Source organism: Chanodichthys erythropterus, chromosome 3, assembly GCF_024489055.1.
Source record: "Chanodichthys erythropterus isolate Z2021 chromosome 3, ASM2448905v1, whole genome shotgun sequence".
Taxonomy (NCBI): Eukaryota; Metazoa; Chordata; class Actinopteri; order Cypriniformes; family Xenocyprididae; genus Chanodichthys; species Chanodichthys erythropterus.
The window spans coordinates 30,333,417-30,352,052 of NC_090223.1; the positions used below are offsets into that span (position 1 = coordinate 30,333,417).

At 37.9% G+C, this 18,636-nt stretch overlaps 2 protein-coding genes across 8 annotated transcripts; one reads left to right on the plus strand and one right to left on the minus strand.

The window, feature by feature from the left end:
• Positions 1 to 2,759: 2,759 nt before the first annotated feature.
• asb16 (ankyrin repeat and SOCS box containing 16) lies at positions 2,760 to 8,343 on the minus strand. Of its 5 annotated transcripts, XM_067373164.1 has the most exons (8): positions 7,861 to 8,343; positions 6,989 to 7,019; positions 6,509 to 6,888; positions 6,157 to 6,424; positions 4,349 to 4,757; positions 4,082 to 4,165; positions 3,870 to 3,983; positions 2,760 to 3,041 (listed from the first exon to the last, which is right to left on the minus strand). In XM_067373164.1, the coding sequence occupies exons 3-8, from the start codon at positions 6,843 to 6,845 to the stop codon at positions 2,856 to 2,858; spliced, it is 1,398 nt and encodes a 465-aa protein (XP_067229265.1). In that variant the 5' UTR covers positions 6,846 to 6,888; positions 6,989 to 7,019; positions 7,861 to 8,343; the 3' UTR covers positions 2,760 to 2,855. The 5 variants fall into 5 exon arrangements, with proteins under 5 accessions (XP_067229265.1, XP_067229257.1, XP_067229249.1 ...); XM_067373156.1 differs by lacking the exon at positions 6,989 to 7,019; XM_067373148.1 differs by lacking the exon at positions 6,989 to 7,019 and having other exon boundaries at positions 6,509 to 6,929.
• Positions 8,344 to 9,940: 1,597 nt separating this feature from the next.
• si:busm1-163l24.3 (uncharacterized) lies at positions 9,941 to 18,041 on the plus strand. Of its 3 annotated transcripts, XM_067381714.1 has the most exons (7): positions 9,941 to 10,263; positions 10,374 to 10,588; positions 12,619 to 12,725; positions 12,859 to 14,751; positions 15,073 to 15,690; positions 15,818 to 16,038; positions 16,822 to 18,039. In XM_067381714.1, the coding sequence occupies exons 2-7, from the start codon at positions 10,405 to 10,407 to the stop codon at positions 16,925 to 16,927; spliced, it is 3,129 nt and encodes a 1,042-aa protein (XP_067237815.1). In that variant the 5' UTR covers positions 9,941 to 10,263; positions 10,374 to 10,404; the 3' UTR covers positions 16,928 to 18,039. The 3 variants fall into 3 exon arrangements, 2 of the variants coding, with proteins under 2 accessions (XP_067237815.1, XP_067237814.1); XR_010894602.1 differs by having other exon boundaries at positions 9,942 to 10,263; positions 12,859 to 15,690; positions 15,818 to 16,380; positions 16,822 to 18,041; XM_067381713.1 differs by having other exon boundaries at positions 9,942 to 10,263; positions 12,859 to 15,690.
• Positions 18,042 to 18,636: the final 595 nt, after the last annotated feature.

Genomic DNA, 18,636 nt, shown 5'->3' on the forward strand with positions numbered 1-18,636 from the left:
TGTCTGTGAAACCGGGCCTATATCTCACTTCTACCTTAAATAAACAAACAAACGAAACATGTATAAAACTACTTCTGTAATGGGGGAATCATAAGGTTTAAGGGTTGCATGCAAATAAAAGGAATACAAGGTTGAATAAAAGATTAAAAAGAACAGCATTTATTCAAATATAACTCTTTTCAAACAATACAAATCTTTACTATCACTTTTTATCAATTTAACACATCTGCGCTGAATAAAAATATATTAATTTCTTTTAAAAAAAAAAGAAAAAAAATACTGACCCCAAATTTTTGAACGGTAGTGTATATTGTTAGAAAATATTTATATTTTGAATAAATGCTGTTCTTTTTAACCTTTTAGTCATCAGTGAATCCTGAAAAAGTATCACAGTTTATAAAATAATATTAAGCAGCCCAACTGTTTCCAACATTGATAATAAATCAGCATATTACAATGATTTATAAAGAATCGTCTGACTCTAAAGACTGGAGTAATGATGCTGACAATTCAGCTTTGCATCACAGAAATAAATTATATTTTAAAGTATATTAAAATAGAAAACCATAATTTTAAATTGCAAGAATATTTTACAATATTATTGTTTTTTCTGTATTTATTATAAAAATAAATGCAGCCTTTATGAGCATAAGAGACTTCGTTCAAAAACATTAAAAATAGTAATGTTTCCAAACTTTTGACTGGTAGTATATATATATATATATATATATATATATATATATATATATATATATATATATATATATATATATATATATATATATATATATATATATACACACACACACACACACACACACAGGGGCTGGTCATATAATTAGAATATCATCAAAAAGTTGATTTATTTCACTAAGTGAAAAAAGTGATCAAAAAGTGAAACTTGTATATTATATTCATTCATTACACACAGACTGATATATTTAAAATGTTTATTTCTTTTAATTTTGATTATTATAACTGACAACTAAGGAAAATCCCAAATTCAGTATCTCAGAAAATTAGAATATTACTTAAGACCAATACAAAGAAAGGATTTTTAGAAATCTTGGCCAACTGAAAAGTATGAACATGAAAAGTATGAGCATGTACAGCACTCAATGCTTAGTTGGGGCTCCTTTTACCTGAATTACTGCAGCAATGCGGCGTGGCATGGAGTAGATCAGTCTGTGGCACTGCTCAGGTGTTATGAGAGCCCAGGTTGCTCTGATAGTGGCCTTCAGCTCTTCTGCATTGTTGGGTCTGGCATATCGCATCTTCCTCTTCACAATATCCCATAGATTTTCTCTGGGGTTAAGGTCAGGCGAGTTTGCTGGCCAATTAAGAACAGGGATACCATGGTCCTTAAACCAGGTACTGGTAGCTTTGGCACTGTGTGCAGGTGCCAAGTCCTGTTGGAAAATGAAATCTGAGTAAGATAACTTCCTGTTATACGGCTGTGTTGACCTTGGACCTCAGAAAACACAGTGGACCAACACCAGCAGATGACATGGCACCCCAAACCATCACTGACTGTGGAAACTTTACACTGGACCTCAAGCAACGTGGATTGTGTGCCTCTCCTCTCTTCCTCCAGACTCTGGGACCCTGATTTCCAAAGGAAATGTAAAAATTACTTTAATCAGAGAACATAACTTTGGACCACTCAGCAGCAGTCCAGTCCTTTTTGTCTTTAGACGCTTCTGACGCTGTCTGTTGTTCAAGAGTGGCTTGACACAAGGAATGCGACAGCTGAAACCCATGTCTTGCATACGTCTGTGCGTAGTGGTTCTTGAAGCACTGACTCCATCTGCAGTCCACTCTTTGTGAATCTCCCCCACATTTTTGAATGGGTTCTGTTTCACAATCCTCTCCAGGGTGCAGTTATCCCTATTCCTTGTAGACTTTTTTCTACCACATATTTTCCTTCCCTTCGCCTCTCTGCTTGGACACAGAGCTCTGTGAACAGCCAGCCTCTTTTGCAATGACCCTTCTTGTGCAAGGTGTCAATGGTCGTCTTTTGGACAACTGTCAAGTCAGCAGTCTTCCCCATGATTGTGTAGCCTACAGAACTAGACTGAGAGACCATTTAAAGGCCTTTGCAGGTGTTTTGAGTTAGTTGGCTGATTAGAGTGTGGCACCAGCTGTCTTCAATATTGAACCTTTTCAAAATATTCTAATTTTCTGAGATTTCTGACTTAGTTGTCAGTTATAATCATCAAAATTAAAAGAAATAAACATTTTAAATATATCAGTATGTGTGTAATGAATGAATATAATATACAAGTTTCACTTTTTGAACGGAATTAGTGAAATAAATCAATATATATATATATATATATATATATTGCAGATGTGGTGGTTTACAAAAAAAACTTGATGTAGGTCTGCAATATCATTTTGCAGTATCTTGATCGCGAGATGCAATTTTCAAATTACAATATTGGATAGTGATATTGGATATATTTGCAATTATCTCAGAAATAGAAGAAATAAAATAGCAACTGTGAGTAATAAAAAAACCCACTGCAACAGCGATGACAGTGTAAATTTGGATACATCAAAGCTGCAACAATTCGTTCAGTTAGTGCTAATCTTACTCTCATTTCTTTGTTTATTTCACATTGTGAGGACAGCCATTGGCACGTATTCAAGCACTATCCATCGATCAATATCACTTAGTTAGTTAGTTAGAAAACTTTAATGTCCTCAGAGAGGCAGATCGTCCAGAGAGATCTGAAACCATCAGACAGACATCAGTTTATAACAGTGTATTTATTTATCACAGATTAGAAAAGGGAAGGAAAGAAAGAAAAAAAACTGTTTCCAATCAGCTATTTTTTGCTTCTCAGTGGAGCTCAACGGAGCTGTCCGTCATTATGCAGCAGTAGATAATCTTTTAAAGTGCTGGGGATGTTGAGCTGGACAACTGCGAAGTGACACAGTGACCCCAGGTGGCGACGGAGCGCACATCGGCAGAGGTGCTGAAGAGAGCGAGGCTGACCGCTCATCCGTCTGACCGCATTGAAGAAAGACTGATGCTCCTGACAATACAATACATCATTTTTCATTAGGATGAGATATTAGTTTCTGAATGTGAGTTACACACAAACACACATTGGGTTTCCATGTTTGGGGACATTCCATAAACTGTACCAACAGTGCAGTCTCCTAACTCTTCCCCTACCCCTAAACCTACCAATCACAGAAAACTTTATGCATTTTCACATTTTCAAAAAACATCATTTAGTATAAATCATAAGCTGTTTTTCTCATCGGGACCAATGAAATGTCCCCACATGGACATGGATTTTGGACATTAATATGATCAATAAAGACAGTAAAGACATTTACATTTTTACAGAAGTTCCAATTCAAACAAATGCTGTTCTTCTGAACTTTCTATTCATCAAAGAATCATGAAAATAAATGTATCACAGTCTCCACAAAAATATTAAGTAGCAGTATATTCAATAATGTTAAGAAATGTTTCTTGAGCATCAAATTAGTATATTTGAATGATTTCAAAAGGATCATGTGACACTGAAGACTGGAGTAATGATGCTGAAAATTCAGCTTTACCATCACAGGAATAAATTACATTTTAAAATATAGAAAACAGTTACAGTATATGTAAAAAAAAATCTTATAGCCTCCAAACTTTACACACACACACACACATATATATATTGCATATGTCTACAATCTTATTGTATGTTAACAAATTGTGCCCAACACATTTGTGTCTGCTTTTTAATTCATATTAGATGTTGATCCTTCTATGAAACCTAACTGAGAACATATTATTTCTCCTGATCTATGTAGCGTAACATTTTTGGAATGTGATTTATTTTCTGTGTATTCAAAGAGACCTTCAGTAGTTCCTCTGGTGTGTCCTCTAACCACTCCTCACATGCTGGGATGACCGCATAGCAATTCAGCATTATCTCCAAAGTGGCAGGAGAGAGGAGGCAGAGTTTCAGCATCTGAGATTTAGACACACAGATATATAAAATAAGGATTCATACCAAAGGATAGGTAGTAGGCAGGGTAGGTACTAGGACACACAGCAATCTGCACTTACTCTAGGGGAGGGCGGCTGTGCTCCATAGTTAAGAAGAGACTGGGCTACAACCTCTGGCTGCTGGTCTGGGTAATCCTCTACTACCTGGCAAAACAGAAAGAGAAGAATTCAACCATCAACTTCATATTTAATTCTTCCTGATCAGACTTCCCATTCCTTTACAAATTTGAGTTTGGGGGTAAAATGCTCTTTATATTTTTATACTGTCGCTGTGAAAATCAACATAAAAATAGGATCTTGCAGAGGTCTATCCCATCATCATCCTACCTGCAGCAGGCAGTCCATGGGTGTGTATCCGGCACAATTAGCTATGTCCGCGCGAGCCCCATGTTCCAACAGCAGTTTAACAATGCGGGGACAACAGTTTCCACAGGCATTATGCAGGGCCGTATGCCTTTTCCTCCCAGCAGTCTGCGCGTTGGCCCCGGCTGCTAGCAGCTTCTGGACTATACGCAGAAACCGTCCTGCATCTGCGGGCCTCTCCGCCCCAGCACAGGCTGCATTCAACGGTGTCTCACCCTCTTGGGTCTGAGCAGTCACGTCCCCTCCATAGGACAGGAAGAGCTCCACGTGGTCCTCCAGACCTCTCCTGCAGGCCACGTGAAGGGGGGTGAGGGATGAGTCACGCTGGGCCACGTTCACCAATGCACCACTGGTCACCAAGTGCTCAGCACACCTGCGGGGGAAGATAACAGTGAGATTGGTGGCTTTATTATGGTGCGCCAGAGGTGAAATAAGAAAAATGTCAATTTCATTCCAGCACGGTATGACGGTATGCAGTATATATCACCTTTTGTTGTATGGAAAACAAAAGCTCTGACATCCTGCCTAAGATCTCCTTTAGTTTTTTTTTAATAAAAGAAAGACAGTAATACAGGTCAGAATAACATGAGGGTGAGTAAACGATGAAATTTTCATTATTGGTTAAAACTACACAGTACTGTCCAAAGGTTTGGGGTAGGAGAGATTTTTTAATGCTTTTGAAAAAGACTCTTATGCTCACCAAAGCTGCATTTATTTGATCAAAAATACGGTAGAAAAGTGAAATATTGTGAATATTAATACATTTAAAAAATAATGTTTTGTATTTTAATTTATGTGACCCTGGACCACAAAACCAGTCATAAGTCACACGGGTATATTTGTAGCAATATCCAACAATACATATTATGGGCCAAAATTATCGATTTTTCTTTTTTTTCTGTAAAAATCATTAGGATATTAAGTAAAGATCATGTTCCATGAAGGTATTTTGTATTTCCTACAGTAAATACATCAAAAATGTATTTTTGTGAGTGGATATGCATTTCTAAGGACTTCATATGGACAACTTTAAAGGCAATTTTCTCAATATTTAGATTTTTTTGCACCCTCAGATTCCAGATTTTCAAATAGTTGTATCTCGGCCAAATATCGTCATATATCATAAAAAAATAATTTAAAAACATTGACCCTTATGACTAGTTTTGTGGTCCAGGGTCACATATTTTAAAAGTCATTTATTTCTGTGATGCCAAAGCTGAATTTTCAGCATCATTTCTCAGTCTTTAGTGTGATTTTTCAGAAATCATTCTAATATGCTGATTTGCTGCTCTAGAAACATTTCTTATTATTATCAATGTTGAAATTATTATCAGTGTTGTGCTGCTTAATATTTTTTGTGGAAACATGATTCTTTGATAAAAATCTTTTGATAAACAACATTTAAAAATCTTTTTTTACATAATAATTGTCTTTAATGTCACTTTTGATCAATTTAATGCATCCTTGACCTTTGTGAAAAAAATAATTTATAAAAAAAAAAAACCTTTTGAATGGGTTATGTGTGTTTTGTGGAAACCTTGATAAATAGAAAATAGATACATGATACGATTTTTTGTAACGTTTTAATCAATAATTAATTTCTTTCTTTTTTTCACTTACCCCAGACCTTTGAATGGTAGTGTATCTCAAAAGATTTTAACTTTGCTTCAGAGACTTTCATTACTTTACTACTTTCATTACTAATTCATTCATTACTTTTCACATCTTGTATCTTCAACTGACCCGCTCTGACCATGTTCAGGTCTACTCACTGATATGTTTCCGCTGCATTGCAGAGGTGCAGCGGGGCATTGCCATCGACAGCGAGCAGGTTTGGGTCAGCCCCGTGGTCCAAGAGCAGGCGCACACAGACATTATGGCCTCCTGAACAGGCGTCGTGTAAAGCTGTACGACCGCCTGGGTCTGCATCCACCTCTGCTCCCCTAAACAGCAGCTCCTCGACACAGCCAGAGTGCCCCCTGCCGGCAGCCAGACGCAGTGGAGACGTCTGCTTTATTTTTGAGCTGAGAGTCCACATTCCTGGAAAAGAATGAGAGGAGTGGAATTTTTTCCCAAATACTCCTGAACTGCTTGTGTGTGTTGAGGCTGCGAAAAGTGTCCTACCCATCTCCGGAGCCCACACCATCTCCTCATGTGCGGTCTCCATCAGTGCATTCACCATGCCTGGCTCTTTGAGGACGGCATACACTCTCTTCATATCTCCACACATGAAGGTATTGTGGATGGCTGGGTCTCGGCACCGTATTTGGGGTGGGGGGGCACGGACCGTCTGGATCCTCTCATTTCCGTGTCGAAGTCTGGGGGCGGCGGGCAGTGGACGCCTTGTCATAGCCCTCCTGTGTGCCAGGGCCCGCCTGGCATCCTCCCAGTCCTGAAGCTCCTGCTCCAGTCTTAAGGAGCGCAGAGAGGCAGAAGTGAAAGCAAAGGTGTCCCGGGACATCCCAAAAAGAGTGTTTGTGTTTAGAAGTGTTCTAGTAGTATGCCTGAAACAAAAGAGTATTGGCACAGAGACTGTAGCCTTGTGCTGTTAGTGTTAAAGGGTTAGTTCACCCAAAAATGAAAATTCTGTCATTAATTACTCACCCTCATGTCATTCCACACCTTCGTTCATCTTCTGAACACAAATTAAGATATTTTTGATGAAATCCGATGGCTCAGTGAGGCCTCTATAGAGAGCAAAGCCATTGAAACTCTCAAGGTCCTTAAAGGTACTAAAAACATATTTGAAACAGTTTTTGTGCGCCAAAAAAACGCAACTTTTCAACAATATCTATGAGCTGATTTCAAAACACTGCTTCATGAAGCTTCTGAGCTTTATGAATCTTTTGTTTCGAATCAGTGATTCGGATCTCCTATCAAACGGCTAAACTGCTTAATTCATGTGACTTTGGCGGTCTAATTCACTGATTCAATTCATAAAGCTCTGAAGCTTCATGAAGCAGTGTTTTGAAATCGGCCCATCACTATATTATTATTGTATAATAATTGTTATAAGTTTTTTTTTTTTGTTTTTTTTTTTTGGCGCGCAAAAAGTATTCTTGTCACTTTATAATATTAAGATAGAACCACTGAACTCACAAGAACTGATTTAAATATGTTTTTAGTACCTTTTATCTTGAGAGTTTGAATGGCTTTGCTGTCAGTGCAGGCCTCACTGAGCCATTGGATTTCATCAAAAAATATCTTAATTTGTTTTCTGAAGATGAATGAAGGTCTTACGGGTGTGGAACGACATGAGGGTGAGCATTTTTCATTTTTGGGTGAACTAACCCTTTAAGTAACTGCACATAGGTGTTTATAAAGCAACACTGCTCAATAGTTGAGCAAGTAAAACGCTTATGTACACTACTCAGGAAGTTGCAAACGTGATTTAAAGAACAGACTTAGATATTACATTAATAACATCCAATAATAGACTATAGCTGAGAACAGTGTGTATGGTAAGGCCTTCCTACCTTGAACGCCCTTCAAGTTCCTCCTGTTTATTCAGCACTTCAATAATCTATGATAAATCTGCCTAAAATATTTGTTTGATTCGGAATAGACTCTGCTTGTAATTTTTGCTATTTCTCTTAATGAAACGACCGCATGTCCGTTCAAGAACGAAGCTGCCTGTCACAAGATATTGTTGACCTGACACACGGTGGAGCTCTGGGTATTAATAGACAGTGAGCAAATATGTTCCTGCATTAGCACGACATCGCCTGTAGGTGGTGCATCAAATGAAATCACTCGTCCTTTGTAAAATTCAAAACAAAACATTAGTGGGCCAGATCAATAATGGTTCTTGAAAATCCAATACTTAATCACTGCAAAATATTATATGCATTTACCATAATAATAGCCTACTTATTCAAGATTCAAGATTACTTTATTGGTCCCTAAGAAAATTTGTCTTGGACAAAAAGCTGCCACATAAAACATACAATTGTAGTGCAATAATAAACACAAACACAATACAGACACTACTACTCAATTCACACTGCCTTTCATCCTGAATTTAGAAGATTCACTGATAAAGGAATGAATTCTTGTACCTATCCAGGTATCTTTTCCAATATTTAACCAGCACCCTATAGCGTCTACCTGAAGGGAGTAGTTCATAATCAGGGTACAGGACATGGGAGGAGTCTGCTAGAATTGTATTTGCATGTTTAACTATGGCCTTCTCAAAGAGAATTTGGAGGGAAGGAAACTCCCTCACCCCTATCAATTTCATTGCTGTATAAACCAATCTGTTTATTTGTGATTTTAACTTAACTGATATGTTACCAAACCAAGCTACAATTGCATGACGTAACACACTTATGTAACTGTATAACATTTAATTGCTACTTTGGAGTTTGCTAATGAGTGGCCTGACATGCTTAAACTTTTCATTTATAAGGTTTATATTTTCATTAGAAACTATTAAAGGGTTAGTTCACCAAAAAAATGAAATTTCTGTAATTAATTACTCACCCTCATGCTGTTCTACACCTGTAAGACCTTCATTAATCTTCGGAACACAAATTAAGCTATTTTTGATGAAATCCGATGGCTCAGTGAGACCTTCATAGGGAGCAATGACATTTCCTCTCTCAAGTTCCATTAATGTACTAAAAACATTTAAATCAGTTCATGTGAGTACAGTGGATCAATATTAATATTATAAAGCAACAAGAATATTTTTGGTACGCCAAAAAATAACAAAATAACGACTTATTTAGTGATGGCCGATTTCAAAACAATGCTTCAGGAAGCTTCAGAGCATAATGAATCAGTGTGTCTAATCATGAATCGGATCGCGTGTCAAACTGCCAACGGCTGAAATCATGTGACTTTGGTGCTCCGAACCGCTGATTCAACATGCTGATTCATAACGCTCTGAAGCTTCATGAAGCAGTGTTTTGAAATCGGCCATCACTATGTAAGTCGTTATTTTGTATTTTTTGGTGCACCAAAAATATTCTCATCACTTTATAATATTAATATTGAACCACTGTACTCACATGAACTGATTTAAATATGTTTTTAGTAGCTACATTAATGGATCTTGAGAAAGGAAGTGCCATTGCTAGCTATGCAGGCCTCACGGAGTCATTGGATTGTTTTCCGAAGATTAACGAAGGTCATACAGGTGTGGAACGACATGAGGGTGAGTAATTAATATCAGAAATTTCATTTTTGGGTGAACTAACCCTTTAAGCATCTTAAGTAGGAAAGCATGAAAGACATCTTGATGCTAAGATGTGCAAAATAACTTTAATAAATAATTTTATTTTTTTATTTTATAAAAGAAAAGAATTTGTATTTGCTTACCCATTTTATCTAGCCTTTAACATTTTATCTACCCTTTTTTAATAACTTGAGTTGATTTTCTTAGGTCTTTAAAGAGCAAGATAAGACATCAATGGGACATTAATTATAACAAATATATATATATATTTTTAAAATAACAAAAATCTATCCTATAATAAGTAACAAATACATTAAATTATGTGCACAACTTTTACTCATGACATCCCAGTTTCCATGCGGCTCAAGTCATAAACACTATGAAAAAAAAAAAACAATCCCTGGTCTTCTGCCTCCTTACTTTCACTTTTATTTTTCATGTACACGACGCTGCGCATGAAAGTAGAAAAAGGGGAAATCCTTCAAACGAAAGATGCATAGAGCGACGGAGTGTTGATATCGAGACACATTGACGAACAAACAACATTATCTTTACTCATTTGTAAAAAACGACAGTGTAATCGCGACATTTGTCACCAACTCTGTTGTTAGTTACACTTCCTGTGTGCACGAAGCTCCGACGTGCACAAACGCTGGACTGGACAACGACTTTTTCCCTTTTGTTTATGATAATGAGGAAGGTATAGTGACTGACATTAGCTGGAAAATATATTTCGGTAGGGCTGCTCAAATAGCTTGTCTGGTGACGCATTAATAATCACACCGCCCTGAACCACTTGTGTTTACTCAGAATCAGTGTTTATAGGTGTCAGCCCTGAAGGATGGCAGAGGAAGGCCGTGCGGTGTGCGTTTACGGTTTGCCAGCAAACGTGGATCACGAACGTCTACGGGACAAACTACTGATCCACTTCCTACGCGAGAGGAACGGAGGAGGAGAGGTCACGTCAGTCACCATCATCGGTCGGACACCTCAGCGTGCCCTCATCACATTTGAGGAGAGTAGAGGTCAGAGAGAATGCTTGCTTGGCTATTATTAATGCTGGTAAACATCACTGTAAATACATGAAATAAGGGATATTGATAAAACAGCTAGGAGAGAATGGGGTGCCACTTTTTAACATGCATTGTCCTCTAAAAGAAATGAGATAAAGGACTAATTATACAGTAGTCAACATTTTAAGTGGATCAAAACCTTTCATCAAAGTTTTCCTAAAACCAAAATGCAATACCCACTTTGATGAACTTTTTGATCCACTTCAAATGTTGACTACTATATTTCAGGTGGGGGGAAAGCAGCTGTACCATATTGCCATAGAAATACATTATATATATATATATATATTTACAGCTATGGAAAAAATTAAGAGACCACTTAACATTGATTTCTGAACTTGGAGTGGTCTCTTAATTTTTTCCATAGCTGTATATATATATATATAATGTGTGTATAACTGTTAAGTGGAACCATTTCCACTTTTACATTTTTTACAGCAATTTTTATATAATCCACACTATTATTTAAACACTGGCAGTGTTAGTTTAACACTGGGGGTTTTGCTTGAAATTGTACAAAACAAATCATTCAATTACTGGACAGAACAACTAATTTATTTAAGTAATAAGGTGAATATAATCCACAACATGCAGCGTTACTACATTATAAAAATATTAAGGGTTGTATCTGTCACAATTTACCCCACAGCTACCATTTTGGGAAAATGCTTAAAGGATTAGTTCACTTTCAAATGAAAATTAGCCCAAGCTTTACTCACCTCAAGCCATCCTAGCTCAAGCCATGAACACAATCTGAGAAATATTAATAAATATCCTGACGCATCCGAGCTTTATAATGGCAGTGAGTGATACCAATGAGTATGAGCTGAAGAAAGTGCCTCCATCCACATCCATCCATCGTATCCATATTTAACATGTTATAAAGTAAAATATCTAGCTTCCGCCAGACTGCCTTATGTATTCAACTTAGGAGGAAAATGTAACGCCTCTTGCAGTTCAAAACACTTGTGCTACGAAAAAAGCTTAAATGACGCGACATCAGTTATACTTTCTTCCTTAAACATGGATATTTTTTTTACACAAATGAATCGCTTCGCTTCAGAAGGCCTTTACTAACCCCCCGGAGCCATGTGGAGTATGTTTATGATGGATGGATGTGGATGGAGACACTTTCTTCAGCTCATACCCATTGGTCCCGTTCACTGCCATTATAAAGCTTGGATGCGTCAGGATATTTATTAATATTTCTGCCATTGTGTTCATCAGAAAGAGGAAAGTCATATACACCTTGGATGGCTTGAGGGTGAGTAAAGCTTGGGCTAATTTACATTTGAAAGTGAACTAATCCTTTAAGTTAATAATTCATGGCTATTCTTAATTTACATGTTTTTTTTATACACTGGAAATGTATAACTCTGTATGATTTATATTTTAGTATCTGTGTTCTACTCATTTTACTTGCCAGGTATAAAATTTACTTTGATATTTGGTTTAGTTTTTAGCAAAGAATTCTGACACATCTTACCCCATGCTTTATATTTCTGGTGCATACATTGAATTTCAGTGCATTTAAATGTCATTGCCAGAGTAGTTGGTCATTGGAAAAAATCCAAAATCCACTGATTGGCAGCTAGACGACTGGCATATACCTAATGAAGTCTCTGGCTCTTGCTAGCTGATGGGTCTGCCAAGGCTTAGGCAACATTTTAGTTGTGTAGTCAGTTTTCTGATAAAGTGTATGTGTGGGGGTGGGCAAGTTGTGAGGGGGGGTTTCTTTATGTCCTGTCAAGCCTGATTAAAGGCAGTGAGTTTTCAATGTGCTTGTGTGTGTGTCTTGCGGCAGAGTCAGAAAAGTGAGTATCAGTGTCTTTAGTGAGAAAATTAGAATTGATGCTTTTATAAATCAGACATTATGAAAAATTAACTTCCATCTGTGTGTAAACATCTTATTTGTGTGTAAACTGCTGAGCCAGTTTATGCTTGACATATGAGATTGATCCTTTCTTTCTGGTTTTATTTAGTGGCCCAGAGCGTACTTCGTCATCATCCTCACATTTTACAGCTGGACGGCATAAAATATGAACTCTCCCTGAGTCTCCCATGCCAGGAGCCCCTAAGTCTGAATAAGGTTTGCTGACAGAATAAGCAAGATTAGACAGTACTTTTTAAAAAAATAAAATTTCCATTTCCCAAACTTATATGTGCAAGTACAAATTTTGTTTTGACACAGTCACTCAGCTGATGTTCTTGTACTCCTTTAGGTGATTCTCGATATGGCTGTGACAATAGATTGCAGTCAGCTTCCTCGGGGTGCAGACTCCCTGAATGTACTGCTTAGTGAGTTTCCAGGTCTACGTATGAAACGTGGCTTATCACAGCATATTTGCACCTTGCAAGGCAACTATTCCGATTTTCAATGCGCTTTTCCACATATGCAGATGTTATTTTATCATCACCTTTCAAAAGCTGAATATCCTAATTATAATGGGAAAAGCAGTCAAGGTCCAGAGAAGAGGGAAGACCTTGCAAGTGTAAATAAATGGGCCAGCTTTGCATCCCATTCACCAGGCCTTAATGCGGGAGACCTCAGCTCCGGATCCACAGTGGGTTTTAGACAAGAGCAGTACAGACTGCAAGATAACAATGAAGCTCTCACTGAACGCAGTACTCTGACTAAGAAAAGCAAAATGGAGGAGGGAGCAGAGTGCAGGATAGATGAGGCCGATTTGGAAGATCTTTCGATTATCATGGAAGCTGATGTGTTTGCATACCTGCAGAGCATCAAAGAGTACAAGCATATACTGCGTCATCATGGAGTGCAAGTGGTTCATGTTACATCCGAGGGAGTCACCACCATTTACCTGCAATCAGATGTCCCATCTGGGTCAGAGGTTAAACAGAATATGCGGCAAGCCCATAAGGAGCTGAGGCAGCTTTATCAAAAGCAAGAGGGTTGTCTGAGGAAAGACCAGATTCAAAAGAGTGCCCTTTACATGCCAGACGGACTGTCTGTAGCGTTAAAAAATGTGCAGTTAGTATTGCCTAATGTTCTGTTTAGCTATGACCAGGACAACATTTATATAGTTGGAGAAAAAAGTGAGGTATCTCAGGCCAAACAAATGCTACTGCTTGGGGTGGAGAGAAGCATGATGGCGAGCTTGACAGAAATGCCACCATCCTCTTCCAGTTCTGCTCCAGCATCCCCTGAATCCTTAGAGAAAGAGCAACAGGTTAAGAGAAAAAGTGAAGTACATACTCCAGTGCCCCCTAAACTGTTCGGCTCTAGCACTGAACGAAAAGGGGAGGCTGGGAACACGATGGGAAAAGAATACAAACTGGCAGCTCGATTTAAGAGCTCTGGGCTAGGACTTGGTAGAGAGGAGATTGGTGGAGACTTAAGGAGTCTCACTGCTAAAATGGACATGCTAATGTTAGACCTGAACTCTAAGTCAGCACCACCCACTAAGTCTTCACTTGGCACCGCAGGCATACTCGGCAATGATCTGACAGGGGAAGGAACTGAAACATTCAGGATGACAAGTCCAAGTTGTACAGGAGAGGATGTCCTGTTTAAAAAGCAAGAGCCGCTATCTATGAATACATTTGGTGGAACTACCTTCAGCACATCCAAGGCCAAACCAACTACCCCTGCTGGACACACTTCAACATTTGCCACAGGAGTCAATGCTTCAGTGAATTCAGCAAGTAATACAGAAGTGAAGACAGCTGCTCCCTCCTCATCAGTACTGACTTCCAAATCCTCTTTAAGGAGGTCCAATAGTTTCTCTGGTCGACCGTACCTAAGAGATCAAGTGCAAAATAACCAGATTACCATTGAGCCAATGATTAAAGCACATGCTCATCAAAGAGCAAGATCCAATAGCATCAGTAGTGGAAGAACTAGTAAAGATTGTCCGATTACTACAGTGGAAGCAGAACTTACTGTGTCTTCTCTTATGTGGGCCTATATGAAAGAGGCCTACTGCAACCAAATGGACAGCATGAAATCTGACTTGCAAATGTCTGAGAAACAAGCAAGCAAAGGTGAGATGAGCGTGACACTGAAGGGCACAGATTCATCGAAGGTTGATGAAAGTCATCGGCAGCTTCAGAATCTAGTGGCTGTGGTGGCCAGTGACTTTTGCACTCAGGAGGTACGTTTGGCAGAGCTTGGTGTGGTTGAACAAGATAAACTGTTTGAAACCTGCTGCTTGAATGTACGGTCACGTTTTCCCAAGGTTATGTTGCACATCACAAAGAGCAGCATTTTCTTTTTTGGCCCAAAATTGCTTTGCTCTCAAGTCAGTGATCTATTTAAGGATGTATTTATTGGGCAAAAGTCTCATTCCTTATCACAAATGAAGACCCTCCAGGAGGGTGTATATCAAGGAGCAACCAAGGCATCTTTGAGCATACAATCAACAAAACCTGATCACTCTAACTCTGATCAAAGTGTAAAGGTGTTTTCTTTTCAGGATACAAGTCAAGAGGTTCTGTCTAACAGCAGTCGCAAGAGCAGAGGTAAATCGACCAAACAGAACTCTGCTACGTTGGAAAAGTTGGAGAGCCCTAGTTCTATGATGGATGAATTAAGCAAGACAAACTCACTAAGCCAATTAGCTAATGCCAGAGAAAACACATCAGGACCAAAAATTGATGGGCCAACTTCTTTACCACTTGAGGCACACAAAAAACAAGATAATGCAATGACTTTGAAACAGACCAACCTGCTGTCCCATACCTCTTCAGAGCAATGTGTGTGCGGAGCAATTAGTACAAATATGAAACGGACCACCTGTGGTGTCATCCTTTGCTGTGACTGCCTATCACTTCATTCATACTGCCGAGTGTGTGGAAAAGAGGGAGTGTACTCTCAGAAGAAGGTGCTGGGGGATCCAGTGCAAAGTTATGGCTCAAAGGATATACGGCAGGACTATCAGGCTCAAGAGCAGCATTCAGAACAAGAGGACACCAATGGACACAAGGGCATCCAAGGAACGATGACATGTGCGGAGATGACTTTAGGTCTTTTAGGCTATACAAAATACACAACGGCCAAGATCACGTACTGCATACCTGATGGCATACAAGGGGTATTAGCATATACACAGTTTATTTATCCTAGACATATAGCTTACAATTGTTAAAAATCCAAAATGTTTTTTTCATATAATAAAACATATCATCTTGTAATTTCCGTACTTTACACATCTCTTCTAGGATAAGGATCCCTGTCCGGGGTCACCATTCAAAGGTGGTATATTTGAGGCTTATCTGCCTCTCGACCCAAAGGGACGGAGTTTATTGCCCTACCTGAAAAAGGCATTTAATCAAGGGCTAACTTTTACTATTAGTTCAAGCAAGAAAGCCTGTGGTGGAGATGCAAAAGTGAACTGGGGCAAGATCCCCCACAAGACCAGGATGGAGGGAGGGAAGAGTGGGTGAGTCCAGATGCTAAGCTAAACAAACGCTAAGCTTGTAAAGATAATTTTGCCATGGTTGGTGGCATGGACATGTTAATGCGTGTTTTCTGTGATTTTAGAGAGCACTTATTCTCTAATTACTTCATCTTTGACACAGGTGGGTTTGCCCCAACTACTGTAGGCCTCTCTTTGCCAACAAACAAGCATCTCATTTGTAGTAGAGAGTGGATATTTTTGATTAATGGGTAATAATCTGTTAGAATTGAACACAAATGAAGTACATGACTGTTACAGGATATCCATGGTGGCATTGTTAAAACATATGCTATAACTCAGACATTGCCAGTTGAGTTGATCAGGGTCAGTAAGATTCATTTTCTGAGTGCTTTATTTCCTGACATCTTTCATTAAAGACTGATCACAACATTTGGTTGTGCATCATTCAGAATTGAATTTAGAATGCTTTTTAAATTCCAGAATTTAAATTAAGGTAGCAAATAGGAATTCTATATTGAATTTGAATATAAAGTTGAATTAAAATGAATTGAATTGTCACCTTTAACTGTAATTTTATGTCATTCAAACCAAATGTAGGAATTTCAAAGACTTTAGGAACGTTTTGAAAAATGTTTAAAAAGCCTTTAGCACTGAAGCGTATAGAAATCTGGTTTATATATTTATCACTATTCATCTAATAGATTCACTTTTGTGGATCAGAGAGGAAGAACATTTTATTTACCAGTATGCATTACTTTGGCTTTCCAAATGTCCAATTCAGCTTTTGTTTGTGTGTGTGCGCAGCAATGGATATCCAGACTCTACATACCTTATTGTCTTGTCTAATGCACTGGTGGCTCATGGGATTAAAGAAGCAGCTGCAATCAGCCAAGATCAAGCAAAATCCTGACATTGAGAATAACACAAATCAGAAGACCACAAATAATTACTAAATTGTGTATTACTTATTTTCATATATTTCTTTCCTAGAAATGTATTTTTATTTTTTTTTAAAAATGTGATTGTGAAAGACTGCTTTATCATTTCTAAGTATTTGTGCTGAGAATTAACTTTTTTTGTACTTTTTGTAATCATTTTGTAGTCATTGCCATTTTATATTCATTTTATAATCATTGTACCATATCAGTAAAGCTCAACACAATGCTCTGTATATTCTGAATCAGTTGAGCATGCTTTTTAATAAAACAATGATCCTGTTTTAGAGACTGTTAATTCATCCTTCATCAGCCTAGCACATCTCTCATTTGTCTCCTCAAATTGTCTCACTCAGGCTTTTATCTGTGGTATAAATGCTAAATTTATGCATTGTTGAATCTGTGTATGATTTTGTTGTGAAACCATGATGAAGGTGCATAAGGTATAATTGATTTTGAGTAAGCAGTAGGAGGCTATCTAGATTTTCTTTTTTGCTGCCTCAATGCTAGGGCATTGTAATGTTAAGGCGTTCCCGGGATTTTAGGGTTATTAGGTTATGGGATGTTCTGAATAATTGCTCGGTGGTTAATTATATGGCCTACCTTAAAATCTCATCTTATTTAGCTGTGATTTAAGTACTTAATATTGAATTTTATGTATATATGGCTCATATGTCTTTTGGCTGAATACAATTTATTCCAGTAATATGAGTTTTATTAAAAAGTACATACACATGAAATTTTTCCCTTGTTGCTTCTTTCCACTACACAAAAACACTGCAACATTCCTTTGCGTTTCCCTAATACGTCAAAGGAATCTAAGCAACAGGGTCATATTCCTTTTCTTTCTTTTTCTTTTTTGAATCTGTTCTTAGTATTATAACAGAAGGCTGGAGATTGACTCAGTAGCAGCTCAGCTCTGCAGACCGTCTGGACGTTCTCCAGCACACTACACAGGCTGCATCAAGCAGTACTGGGATCAACAAGAAGCGACAGGGTACAGAGAGACCTCTTCTCAAACAAAACACTGACTGCAGCAGTGATCAGGAAGTTTAAAGAGACAGGTTACTAACTTCACCCTCAACTGTAATGTTGAATGTAGCGTCTTCAATAGAACAAAGTCCCACAGGGCATTTGAAGCCGGTATTGAGCTCTCATCATGACTTCTGGAATTTGGCTGGAATTTTATTTGCATACATCACCCTTTGCAACATTGCTTAGGGCAGATATTTATGTGCAAATTACTGCCACAAAGTAAAAGATAAAACAGGTACTGAGAGATAATTGAGAAACATAATGTCACAAATCTGAAGAAAAAAAAAAAAAACAATCGACAAGATATAACAAAAACCACATGTGAGATATGGAGTATCAGCTATTAGAAACATACATAATTTAATATAGACTTATTTAACTGGTTTTCTAAATTTGACGCGGATGTTAAAAACATGAAGTTTTATGAAAACAAATCACAATGTGATTTCATGTTACATATATTAATTGAAGCATGTTAGTAGCTTTTCAAATAGAGTAGGCTACAGTAAATGTTCAGCATTTGTTTAAAACAAACTGTCAATATCGTGTCACAACATATCGAACATTATCAGTTTGTACCCTCTGGGATGTTATTTTCCCTGCATCTGTACAGACACCCAGCCAGCCAGCACAGAGTCAACCCCCACAG